This window comes from Callospermophilus lateralis, chromosome 9, assembly GCF_048772815.1.
Source record: "Callospermophilus lateralis isolate mCalLat2 chromosome 9, mCalLat2.hap1, whole genome shotgun sequence".
Taxonomy (NCBI): domain Eukaryota; kingdom Metazoa; phylum Chordata; class Mammalia; order Rodentia; family Sciuridae; genus Callospermophilus; species Callospermophilus lateralis.
Genome location: NC_135313.1, coordinates 31,719,885 through 31,733,518, shown reverse-complemented (window position 1 = coordinate 31,733,518; position 13,634 = coordinate 31,719,885). Strand labels below are relative to the sequence as shown.

General features: G+C 34.1%; 1 protein-coding gene across 8 annotated transcripts in view; it reads left to right on the top strand.

The window, feature by feature from the left end:
* The window catches only part of Abi2 (abl interactor 2), a 108,647-nt gene that overhangs the window by 68,036 nt on the left and 26,977 nt on the right, over positions 1–13,634 (top strand). For all 8 annotated transcript variants that reach the window (XM_076866914.2, XM_076866912.2, XM_076866913.2 and 5 more), the window contains exon 7: positions 2,297–2,455. In XM_076866914.2, the coding sequence (XP_076723029.1) occupies positions 2,297–2,455 (159 nt within the window). The remainder of the gene's footprint in view (positions 1–2,296; positions 2,456–13,634) is intronic.

Below are 13,634 nucleotides of genomic sequence, written 5' to 3'. Positions count from 1 at the left end.
ACAGACATGGTGGCACATGCCTGTAATCCCAGTGATTTGGGAGGTTAAGGGCAGGAAAATTGCAAGTTGGAGGCCAACCTGGGCAGCTTAGCAAGATCCCATCTCAAATAAAAAAAAACAAAAAGGGATGGAGGTATAGCTCAGTGGTAGAGTGCCCAATGGGTTCAATGCCCAATATTTATTTTTTTCTCTCTCTCTGTCTCACACACACACACGCACAGACACACACACACAAAGATTTTGTGTTCTAGGAAGTTTTTAATTTGGGGTTTTATAGATCTTCTAATAATTAGCTGTAGTGTTTTTTTTTTTTTTTTAATTTTTGTCTTAACCCCAAACAAGGTAAATCTCCCATTAATAGTATGGACAGTGTCACTGCAGGTTTACAACATGAACTTTTAGACTGAATCTAACTATACAATTCATAATGATGTTATTCATCATCCTAGGTTTGTATTATTTTGATATTATTACTAAAATGCTACAAATGTTTTTGTGTGTAGTGGTTCAAATGACTAAGTGTGCCTTTGAAATAATAGTTTCTTAGTTTGCATATTTACCTTTTATTTTAGTTAAAAATTTCTCAATTCATATTGGATTATGTTTAAGCTTGAGTGCTTAATTTTATACAACAGAATTGAATTGTGGATTTTTTTTTTTTGTTGTTGTTGTTGTAGATGGACAAAATATCTTTATTTATTTATTTTTTTATGTGGTGCTGACAAGTGAACCCAGTTCCTCATGCATGCAAAGCAAGTGCTCTACCACTGAGCCATAACCCCAGCCCCAAGTTGTAGGTTTTAATGTATATCTAAGAAGAGTAAATGCTATAGTAAATCTTGAGTGCTTATATGTGACTCCATTTGAATCTAGGTTTTATAAGTTTATGGAACTCCTGAAGAGCAGTTTTAGTTATATAAACTATTTTACTTTGCATGGCTCTCTGTCCTCTCCTCTTCTTTTACTTCTTTTCCCACATCCTCTTTCTCACTCACTTGCTTTGTTGCCTGCTAGAGTGTTCTCTCATGAGAGCTTTAGTGGTACCTGTAATAGAAGATCCTCAGCTGACTGGCAGCTAAGTGGGGGGATAAAGTCAAGGTAAAATTTAGGAACTGAATTGTATTAGGAAATTGGATGGATTAGGGAAGTGAGTCTCCAGCTGGCATCAGCAATTGAACTTTCAAGATAGCAAAATATAGTGAAATTAATGGTAAACAGGTTCAGGGTAATGTTACAAATAAGATATTTGACTCACTTTTTGTATCTTAGCTTTTTACATAGTTGTAGATTTCATAAACTCTAATTTTAAAATAAAATAGATATTTAGAGATGGATATTTTGGATTGAATAAAGATGTGTTTGGTTTGGAATTATGTCATCAGACTTTTTTGCTGAAATACTGTTTTCCTTGAAACAAATTTCTTTTCTACCTTGGTTTTATTATTATTTTCATCATTTATTATTTTGGAAAAACCGTATGAAACATTTTTTCTTTTGCTTTCCCAATGTCATTGTTAATCTTGTTGAGTTTGATTTCCAGTCTTTAGTGACTGCTGTGTTTTTGGAGGAAGAGGGCTGTCTTAGTCCATTTTTTTTTTTTTTCCCTGCTTTAACTGAGTAACACAGACTGGGTAATTTACAAATAATAGAGGTTATTTGGTTCATAGTTCTGGGGCTAAGAGGTCCTATATCTAGGGGCTTTGAATGCTGAGGGCCTTCTTGCTGTGTCATAATGTGGTGGAAGTTAACAAATACATGATCAGAATGTGAGTGTATGAGAGAAAAGGAGAGAGTGAATAGGGCCAAACTCCTTCTTTTATCAGGAACCTACCTACTCCCCTGATAACAAACCTACTCCACACTGTAACTAACCCATTCCTATGATAACTACATTATCCATTCATGAGGGCAAAGCCCTCATGACTATGTCTTAGAGATTCCACCTCTTAATACTCTTGCTTTGGAGATAAGTTTTAGTGGACACATTCAAACCATAGAAGAGGCAAAATTTAGTTGATTGTGAAAACCCCATCAGATAATTAATTTAATAAAATCCAAATGTTAATTGGTAATTTACTTACATGTAGCTTTTCAAAATTATGTTTTCATTTACTTTTTTTTCGAATTTTGATACAATGACAGCTGAGCAATAATCGCCATCTGTCGATTTTCAGATAGCAATTAGCTAAATATTATTGTTTTAATAATCTTATTAAGATTTAGGCAATATACATAAAGTATTTCATTATCTGAGATTTTCTTTTAATGATAGATTTATGTTCTATCCCTTTTCCAGGTCATCCTGTTCAGTTCTACAGCATGAATAGACCTGCTTCTCGCCATACACCCCCAACAATAGGGGGCTCCTTGCCCTATAGACGTCCTCCTTCCATAACGTCACAAACAAGCCTTCAGAATCAGCTGAATGGAGGACCTTTTTATAGCCAGAATCCAGGTCAGTTTTTTTTTTTTAATTTTATAGAATATATCTAACTAAAACCTTCAATTAAAAAACCCTTTAATTACAAATAATTAGCACATGGTGGGTGGTTAGAACTAATTGTTGAATGAATGAATACTAAGTTGCTAATAACACTATTTCTTATTTATCTGTCTCTCTCTCTTTTAAGAAATCAGCACATTATTTTCCTGTAAAATTATAGAACTTGTTTTTTTCTGAACAGAATTCTTTTGATTATGATAGATAGTGGTTATTTGCTTTAAAAAATATTGTAGGGCTAGAGGTATAACTCAGAGTCTCTGAGTGCTTGCCTAGCATGTGTGAGCCCAATGCTGGATAAAAAAAAAAATGGTGAACAGCATTTCCTTTTTGTTTAATGAGACAACCTTACTCTATGAATTATCAATAATGAAAAGTTGAGTGACCATGAAGCTGTTTTGTGCTAGGTTATTATTTTATATTTATATTTATATTTTATTATAGGTTATTATTTTATTCAATTATCATAACAGACTTTTGATGGGAAAACTGGGACTTGGAGAAATTGACCCAAAACAATTATAGTATATAATTGCATCCTACATACAGGAAAAAACTGATCTAGCACACATTTTTATGCTATACATACTCATTGTTTTGTTTATTTCCTGGAGGGGACATGAGCAAATTAGACATGGTATGTCCGCTTGTTATGTTTTTCTGGACTTTTGCTCACAAGCTATTCAGCCTGTACATAAACACCTTAGATATTAGGGGATGATTCATTCTGTCTTTGTAAAGTCTTGGCTTTCGTGGAGCTGGCATTTGTCCACTGTGGCTACTGCCTATTAGTGAAAACCTTAGTTACAAAGAATCATGTACAAGGAAGAAATTTGATCTTCTTTGTACATAAACATTTACAATTTAAAGAATGCTTTTGTATCTGTATCTCACTTGATATTATAATCATATACAAAATAAAATTGGTGATCATTTTCATATGTATTTTGCATATGAAATCAAGGCCAAGGTGGGATTTGAAGGGTTTTTTGACTATGAGTTTCATGTTCTATTTTCCTATCCTACTTACCTTCAGATTTAAAATTTTTTCTCTTTCCTTCCCAGGTCTTCTCTTTTTTTTTTTGGTGGGGGAAAAAGGAAGGAAGGATATTCCCATTGTATTATAAATACTTGGGATTCTGAGATATTGTCAATCTTTATGTTCTATTCTGAGAATATTGCTCAGTAACTAAATATTGAATGAATTACTTGTCCCTTTATCCAAATTTCTTTACTCTTCTGGGTTTCTCTTGTAAATTAAATGCTGTATTTGTAGTCTAGCTAGTGTAGACCACAGTGTGAATACCAACCTGCTTTAGTTGAAATGTACTTCTCTTATTGCTGTCTTTGATCACACTTGGTATTTTAGGTTATACCATTTTTAGAAATTCATTTTCACTTTGTTGACAAAATTGCCTGCCGTTAGTCACACATCCTACTTGTAAACCACGTTTTCTAAAACCCACATTTCTTCAAGTGCTATTTTGTACCTGAGTGCATTTGTTTGGGTTTTTTGTTATTGCTATTTGTTTGCTTGCTTATTTTTGTTTTTGAAATGGTGTCCCACTGTATTTCTCAGGTTGGTCTCAAATTCATGGGCTCAATGGATCCTCCTGCTTCAGCTTCCAGATTATCTGGAACTAAGGTGTACATTACCATGTCTGTCTCTTTAAATATATTTTTTTTACTCTTAAAATTTTATTTTATTATATATAGCCCATTTTAAAAAAATATTTTATTGATTTTATTTTTTAAAATACATGACAGCAGTGGAAAGCATTGCAATTCTTATTACACATATACAACAATTTTTCATATCTGTATCTAAAGTATGTTCATGCCAATTTATGCCTTTATACATGTACTTTTTTAGCATTATAATTCTTAATACACACATATACCACAATTTTTTGTATCTCTGTATATAAAGTATGTTGATACCCAGTTGAAGTCTTCATGCATGTACTTTGTATAATGATGTCCATCACATTCCACCATCCTTGCTAATCCCCTGCTACCTCCCTTTCCCTCCCACCTTTCTAGAATTCATATATTCCTCCCATGCTCTCCCTCCCTACCCCACTATGAGTCAACCTCCTTATATCAGAGAAAACATTCGGCACTTGAGGATTTTGGATTGGCTCACTTCACTTAGCATTATCTTCTCCAACACCATATATTTACGTGCAAATGCCATGATTTTGTTCTTTTTTAATGCTGAGTAAAATTCCATTGTGTATATATGCCACATTTTTTTTTTCCATTCATCCACTAAAGGGCATCTAGGTTGGCTCCACAGTTTAGCTATTATGCATTGTGCTGCTATAAACATTGATGTGGCTGTGGCCCTGTAGTATGCTGTTTTTAAGTCCTTTGGGTGTAGTTCAAGGAGAGGAATAGCTGGGTCAAATGGTGGTTCCATTTCCAGATTTCCAAGGAATCTCCATACTGCTTTCAAAATTAGCTGCACAATTTGCAGTCCCACCAGCAATGTATGAGTGTACCTTTTTCCCCATATCCTCACCAACACTTATTTTAGTGTTATTTTTAGTGTTATTTTAGTGTCTTCATAATAGCTGCCATTATGTCTGGAGTGAGATGATATCTTAGAGTAGTTTTGATTTGCATTTCTCTGATTGCTGGAGATGATGAGCATTTTTTCATATATTTGTTGATTGATTGTATATTCTCTTCTGAGAAGTGTCTGTTCAGGTCCTTGGCCCATTTGTTGATTGGGTTATTTGTTTTTTTGGTGTTTATCTTTTTAGTTCTTTTTATACCCTAGGGCTTACTGCTTTATCTGATGTGTGAGGGGTAAAAATTTGCTCCCAGGATGTAGGCTCTCTGTTCACCTCACAGATTGTTTTTTTTTTTTTTTTGCTGAGAAGAAACTTTTTAGTTTGATTTCATCCCATTTATTGATTCTTGGTTTTAATTCTTGCGCTATAGGAGTCTTATTAAGGAAGTTGGGGCCTAATCCCACACAATGAAGATTAGGGCCTACTTTTTCTTCTATTAGAAGCAGAGTCTCTGGTTTAATTCCTAGGTCCTTGATCCATTTTGAGTTAAGTTTTATGCCTGGTGAGAGATAGGGGTTTAATTTCATTTTGTTGCATATGCATGTCCAGTTTTCCCAGCACTATTTCTTGAAGATGCTATCTTTTATTCAGTGCATGTTTTTGGCTCCTTTGTCTAATATAATTGTAATTTTCTGGGTTAGTCTCTGTGTCCTCTATTCTGTACCATTGGTCTACCAGCCTGTTTTGGTGCCAGTACCATGCTGTTTTTGTTACTATTGCTCTGTAGTATAGTTTAAGGTCTGGTATAGCAATACCTGTTTCACCCTTCCTGCTTAGGATTGCTTTAGCTATTCTGGGTCTCTTATTTTTCCAGATGAATTTCATGATTGCTTTTTCCATTTCTATGAGGAATACCATTGGGATTTTGATTGGAATTGCATTAAATTTGTATAGTGCTTTTGGTAGTATGGTCATTTTGATAATACTAATTCTGCCTACTCAAGAGCAAGGTAGATCTTTCCATCTTCTAAGATCTTTTTTGATTTCTCTCTTCAGGGTTCTTTAGTTTTCGTCGTATAGATCTTTCACCTTGTTTGTTGATTCCCAAGTATCTTTTTTTTTTTGAGGATATTGTGCATGGGGTAGTTTTTTTCATTTCCTTCTCAGAGGATTTGTCATTGATATACAGAAATGCCCTTTGATTTATGAGTGTTGATTTCATATCCTGCTACTTTGCTAAGTTCATTTATTAGTTCTAGAAGTTTTCTGGTGGAGTTTTTGGGGTTTCTAGGTATAGAATCATATTGTCAGCAAATAGAGCTAATTTAAGTTCTTCTTTTCCTATACATATCCCTTTAATTTCTTTCGTCTAATTGCTCTGGCTAGTGTTTCAAGAACTATGTTGATTAGAAGTGGTGAAAGACGGCATCCCTGTCTTGTTCCTTATTTTAGAGGGAATGCCTTCAATTTTTCTCCGTTTAGAATGATGTTGGCCTGAGGCTTAATGTAGATAGATAGCCTTTACTATGTTGAGATATGTTCCTGTTATCCCTAGTTTTTCTAGTGTTTTGAACATAAAGTGGTGCTGTATTTTGTCAAATGCATCTATGTTCATTAGAGATATTGGTCTGAAGTTTTCTTTCTTTGAAGTGTCTTTGGAATCAGGGTGATATTGGCCTCATAGAATGAGTTTGGAAGTGCTGCCTCTTTTTCTATTTCCTGAAATAAATTGAAGAGTATTGGTATTAGTTCTTCTTTAAAGGTCTTGTAGAACTGGTCTGTGTATCCATCCCGTCCTGGGCTTTTCTTGGTTGGTAATCTTTTGATGGCTTTTTCTATTTCCTCACTTGATATTGGTCTGTTTAAGTTGTGTATATCTTCCTGACTCAACCTGGGCCGATCATATGACTTAAGAAATGTGTTGATGCCTTCAATGTCCTCTATTTTATTGGACTATAAGGTTTCAAATAATTTCTAATTATCCTCTGTATTTCTGTAGTGTCTGTTGTGGTATTGCCTTTTTTATCACGTATGCTGGTATTTTGAGTTTTTTTTTCTCTCTCTTCGTTAGCATGGCTAAGGAACTGTCAATTTTATTTATTTTTTCAAAGAACCAACATTTAGATTTGTCAGTTTTTTCAGTTGTTTCTTTTGTTTCGATTTCATTGATTTCTGCTCCAATTTTAATTATTTCTTGCCTTTTACTGCTTTTGCTGCTGATTTGTTCTTCTTTTTCTAGGGCTTTGAGATGTAGTATGAGGTCATTTATTTGTTGACTTTTTCTTCTTTTAAGGAATGAACTCCATGAAATGAATTTTCCTCTTATTACTGCTTTCATAGTGTCCCAGAGATTTCGATATGTTGTGTCTGTGTTCTCATTTACCTGTAAGAATTTTTTAATCTCCTCCTTGATGTCTTCTATAACCCATTGTTCATTCAGTAGCATATTATTCAGTCTCCATGTGATGCAGAAATTTTTATTTTTTATTTGTCATTGATTTTCAATTTCATTCCATTATGATCTGATAAAACGCATGGTTGTACTTGCTAAGAGTTGCTTTGTGGCATAATATATGGTCTATTTTAGAGAAGGATCCATGTGCTGCTGAGAAGAAAGTGTATCCTCTTGACGCTGGTTGAAATATTCTATATATGTCAGTTTAGTCTAAGTTATTAATTGTGTTATTGAGCTCTATAGTTTCTTTATTCAACTTTTGTTTGGAAGATCTATTCAGTGATAAGAGAGGTGTGTTAAAGTCACCCACGATTATTGTGTTGTGGTCAATTTGACACTTGAACTTGAGTTTATTTGATGAACATAGCTGCTCCATTGTTTAGGGCATATATATTTATGATATGTCTTTTTGATGTTTGGTTTCCTTGAGCAGTTTGTAATGTCCATCTTCATCCCTTTTGATTAACTTTGGCTTGAAGTCTACTTTATTTGATGTGAGCATGGAAACCCCTACGTGCTTCCACAGTTCATTTGAGTGTATGATTTTTCCCAACCTTTCACCTTCATTCTGTGTATGTCTTTTCCATCAGATGAGTCTCCTGTAGGCAGCATATTGTTGGGTCTTTTTTAATCCAGTATGTTAGCCTATGTCTTTTGATTGGTGAGTTTAAGCCATTAACATTTAGGGTCACTATTGAGACATGGTTTGTATTTCCAGCCATATTTGTTTATTTTTGTTATTTAACTTCACTTGGTTTTCCTCTTTGATTAGTTTTTCCTTTAGTGTACTACCTCCCTCTGCTGGTTTTCATTGTTGTTTTTCATTTCCTCTTCATGAAATATTTTGCCAAGGATGTTTAGTAGTGCTGGTTTGCTAGCTATAAATTCTTTTAACTTTTGTGTAACATGGAAGGTTTTTATTTCATATATGTTGTTCCAGGATCTTCTATCTTCCAGGGTCTGTGTTGAAAAATCTGCCGTTATCCTAATTGGTTTGCCCCTGTATGTAATCTGATTCCTTTTTCTTGTGGCTTTTAAAATTCTCTCCTCATTCTGTATGTTGGGCATTTTGATTATAATTTGTCTTGGTGTGGATCTGTTGTGATTTTGCACATTCAGCATCCTGTAGCCTTCTTGGATTTGGATTTCTGTTTCATTCTTCATGTCTGGAAAGTTTTTTGGTATTATTTCATTTGATAGTTGCTCATTCATTTGGTTTGGACCTCTATGCCTTCCTCTATCCCAATAACTTTTAAATTTGGTATTTTTATGCTGTCCCATATTTTTTGAATGTTCTGCTTATGGTTTCTTAGCATTTTTGCTGTAGTTGTCTATGTTCTTTTCAAGATGGTATATTTTATCTTCATTGTCTGATGTCCTATCTTCTAAGTGGTCTACTTTGTTGTTGATGCTCTCATTTGAGGTTTTAATTTGGTTTATTATTTCTTTCATTTCAAGGATTTATGTTTGTTTGTTTGTTTTTCTATAATCTCTATCTCCCTGTTGAGGTGATCTTTTTCTTCTTGGATTTGTTTATGTAGCTCATTGTCGAAGTGATCTTTCACTGCCTGTATTTGTTCTCTTATGTCTTCTTTGAGATCCCAAAACATTTTAATCATATATATCCTGAATTCTTTCTCTGTCATTCTTCTGCTGTAGCTGTCAATTCTTCTAATGATGTGTTGTCTTGATTTGTTTGTGGTACTTTCTTCCCTTGTTTTTTCATGTTGCTTGTGTTTCTTTCTTTCCAGCTCTGTGGGACTGGTGTGTTATTGTTTTTACCCTATAGATTTGTAGTGCTCTTGTATGGTTCCAAGATCTCTCCTTTGTGTGGAAGGACAATGTTATCAGATCTCAATTTCAATAATATATCACCTGTTCCGACAGAGATCTGCAGTGATAGTCTCGCTCACCAAAAAATGGCGAGAAAGGTTTTCCAAGACAGAGTCGTCTGCTTCCAGCACCGAGGTGTCTGGTGAGGTTGGGGGAGCCGGGATGGCCTTGTGCTGTGGTTAGATTGCAGCAGAGTGACTGGAACACAGAGGCTCTGATTTCTGCATGGGTGGTCGCAGAGCAGGTGGTTGCAGCACTGGTGGTTTTTGTCCCATGCTGTGAGATGTTGTATTCTGTCTAGATGAGACCTTGTGGAGACACTGCCTGACTGCTTTCTTGGTTTCATTTCACAGAGCAGCCAGAAACAGTAACTCCTGTATTCTGCCATCTTGGATCTCCTCCTAGATATAGCCCATTTTGTTGTTCTGCTGAAGATAGACTTTTTTCTTGACCCTTTTGGAAGTTTAGACAATTATTGTTTATGGCCCTTATGCTCCTTCCTTACTCTTATGTATAGTTTTGAAAAATGATGTTGATACAAAGTAGGTGGGACCCAAAGTAAGAGATGCTTGACTGGTACAGCTTGAGACCAGATGTACATGATGTACAGTAAAAATGTTCAAGGAAAGATATTTCATACTATGTGTGTGTTCTCACCAAAATAGTTGCATGAGAACCCTGTAGGTAGAATTATTTGAAGACTGGTTAAGCACATATTGAATCCATTTTAAATTCTTCTTTCAGTATTTCTTTCTTTGTAAATCTGATTCACATATTTGAGAATATATATTAAAGTAGAAATATCCTACTTTATGGAATGATTTTAATGAAACTATGTTTCACACTCAAGCCCGGTGATTGGGTTCATTGGGCATTTAGCATAGATGTGAGGTAATTTAGTTGTGTATTTTTGTTTTCTGTACTCCATTTTATTAAGTTGGGTTTCTTCAGGGATCTAGTAACTCTTTTATGAGGGGTAGGTACAGCTTAGTTAGTTGGTTAATCAGAGTGCATTTTCTAAACTAAAATATTTTTTTATTAAACCTTTTTTTTTTTGAGGTACAGGGTATCAAACCCAAGGCTTTAAGAATATAGAACAGCACTCTACCATTGAGCCACACCTCCAGCCCCAACCATATTCTTTTAATTTGAAAAGCTCTTTTTGTGAGGCTTAATGCTTTGTGAACCAATGTTCTATTGTATTTGCTTTAGAATATTATATAAGCTTCCTGTAGTACTCCTACTGGTCCTATAACAGTTCCTGTTTTTTTTTTTTTTCATATTTAAAGTTAGAAAATGTTATGCTTTCTTAAGTAGCTAATTCCTTGATTTATCAAAATGATGCCAGGTGTGTTCTTCATGAATCTGTATTTTGCAATTGGAGCCTTTTCATTGATGCATGCTTCTAAAGAAGTAAGTTGACAAGTCAGTGGGGGACCTGTGAGGTGTAAAAATAGCAGTGCTTTTACTAATGTACAATTTTGTTTGAATTTGAAAATGGGCACTTAACATAGGAATTAAAGTACAGAACACCCAATGTCTAATGCAAGTCCTAGGAGCAGCACTGCAGTTGTTTCCTAATGGGATAATCTCAGAAACAAGTATTAAAAGACACTTTAATCTGGGAATATCTGAAAGCCCTTTGATTCTCAGTGTTTTTTTTTTTTTTGCAAGAGTGGGGATTGAACCCAGGGTCTCACACATGCTATGCGTATCTTTAAGCCTTTTCTTATTTGAGACAAAATTTCACTAAATTGCCTCAGCATCCTGAGTAGCTGGGATTATAGGGGTGTGCCACCTTGACTGGCTTCTTGTACTTGCATAATCAAATCAGCAAAACAATAGGAATATTGACTTATTCATCTTGTTAGCGGTGAGAAGAGTCATGTTAACATATAGAGCTAACTTCAAGTTAATAGTCTTTAAAAATATAAATATGAATTGCCTTGGTAGTGAAGAAGATACACATATCTACATATTTGTATTTGTGCTTATACATTTATATATATACATACACCTAGTTTAGTAAGGCATCAGTAATTTGCATTTAAGTACAAGTATTTGAGAAGAAAGTAGCCTACATTTTATTGATCAAAATTTCTTATAACTGAGCCTTTTAAAAAAAATTCAGTTCATAAACTGCAAGAGGAATTTATATTTATATAATTAGATTTGCTAGAGACTGTGTATGCTGTTTTACAAAGAGAAAATGTCAGACTAATTCCTGACTATTATTATAAGCCACTAAAATGAGATAGTGATAAAACAAAGTTGGGATGGTAATATTCCAAAAGAAATGTTCTCTAAATGATGAGTAAAGTTATAGCATTACCATATATCTTCAGAAGAATACAATTGTGGTGGGGTTTTAGTAAACTCTAAATAAGGAGCAGTAGCAAGAAGCTATTTTTGAATCTTATTTTAAGCAATCTTTAGGGTTTGTTAGGAATATTTACTTTAGGGTGTGTGTGTGTGTGTGTGTGTGTGTGTGTGTGTGTGTGTATGATGAGTTTTAAGTATAGTTTTAGATAACCAAGTAATTAAATAGATGTTTTACATTGAATATTAAACAGAAATTAGTTGAGTGTGGTGTCTCATGCCTTTAAACTCAGCAACTTTGGAGGCTAAGGCAGGAGGATCACAAGTTCAGGGCCAGCCTCAGCACCTTAGTGAGGCTCTAAACAATTCAGCAAGACCCTATCTCAAAATAAAAAATAAAATGGACTGGGGGTAAAGCACCCCTGTGTTCAATCCCCAGTACCAAAAACAAAACAAAAAACAAATTATATTTTTAAATGATGTGTCTTGATCTTCTAGATTTTCTTGGCATAGTATCATATGGTGATTTTTTTTTTCATTTGAAAAAATAACAAAAATGATCCAATACTATTAACTTTGAGACTAATAGACTGATAGTTATTTGGTAACTACAGTCTTGGCATCATCAGTGAAGCCCTTCTTATTGATCACTTAAGTACACTTTTAAATTCCCCTTGTTCTAAATTATTGTTCATTTTTAGAAAATGTCTCATCCTTTTTTAAAAAAATATATTTATTTTTTAGTTGTAGTTGGACACATTACCTTTATTTTATTTATTTTTATGTGGTGCTGAGGATTGAACCCAGGGCCTCCCACATGCTAGGCGAGCACTCCACCGCTGAGCCCCAGCCCCAGCCCGAAAATGTCTCATTCTTAAAATAGGTTGCTTATATTATACCCTCCCTGAAATGTAAAATACAAGTAACTAAATTTGAATGGGCTCTCTTAAGGTTAATATGTGGCTGCTAAAGATGATGTTTTGTAATGGTTTTAGTAGTAGTATTTAGAGTATTTATTTTTAAATTTTCTCAGTATATTTATAAAGCTATAAAAATAAGAGGAAAAAGCCTAATTTCATTTTTAAAAATTCTTCTAATTGGATATTTAAAACACCAAGCCTCAGGGATTCAAAGGACTTGATAAATAATCAGGAAGGTTATGCTTGGAAAGTCTGTAAATTTTTATCAACTTAGGCTTATCCTCTAAGTTTGGTTTGCTTTTAACTATTTATAGTTAGCCTTTTACTAATTATTACTAGCCTTTTACTATTTATATCTAAGTGTTGCTCTATGCCTATAGTTATAGTTTGTATTGCAATTTAACTTAAAATCTCTGTAAATTCCAGTTACTTGGTGAGCCTATCTTTCACATTCAATTCATTATTGAATATTGTGAAAAGAATATAACAAAATTTAAATTTGGAGTTCTTTGGTGGTTATAGGGAAAGAGTCTTATGTGAGGAATCTTCTAGGCTAAACAACAAAAACAAATTTATAGTTACTTACCATTCTTGTCTTTTTTTTTTTTTTTTTTTTAATGGTGTAGGAAATCCAACACAGGTTCTTGAGCTTATTACCAAGCATACACTTTACCTCTGAGCTACACCCCTAGTCCCTACTTTCCATTCTTACCTGTTTACAAGAAGCCTACCTGAATATAGAAAACAATTCTTTGTATCAAAATTCTCCTTAAATTCTCTTTGGATAATACATTTTGAACTAAATACAAAGGAAGGTAAATCTAGTCTCAGGTAGGTTTGTTATACCATATTTTGGTTCATAGGCATTCTGGTCAGACGATACCTTACATGGTCCAGAAAGAACATGCTCTGAGGTATCTTGAGTTAATTTGGACTACCATGTTGAATGTTTATCTTGGGCAAAAAATACAGAATTTAGAGTGACCTTTGCAAACCCCAGATGTAACTGATTTTTTGAACCTGCTGTGGGAGTAGCTTTGAAAAAAATGTAACTTACTAAAGTAATTCTGATTAAGGAAGATCTGGAA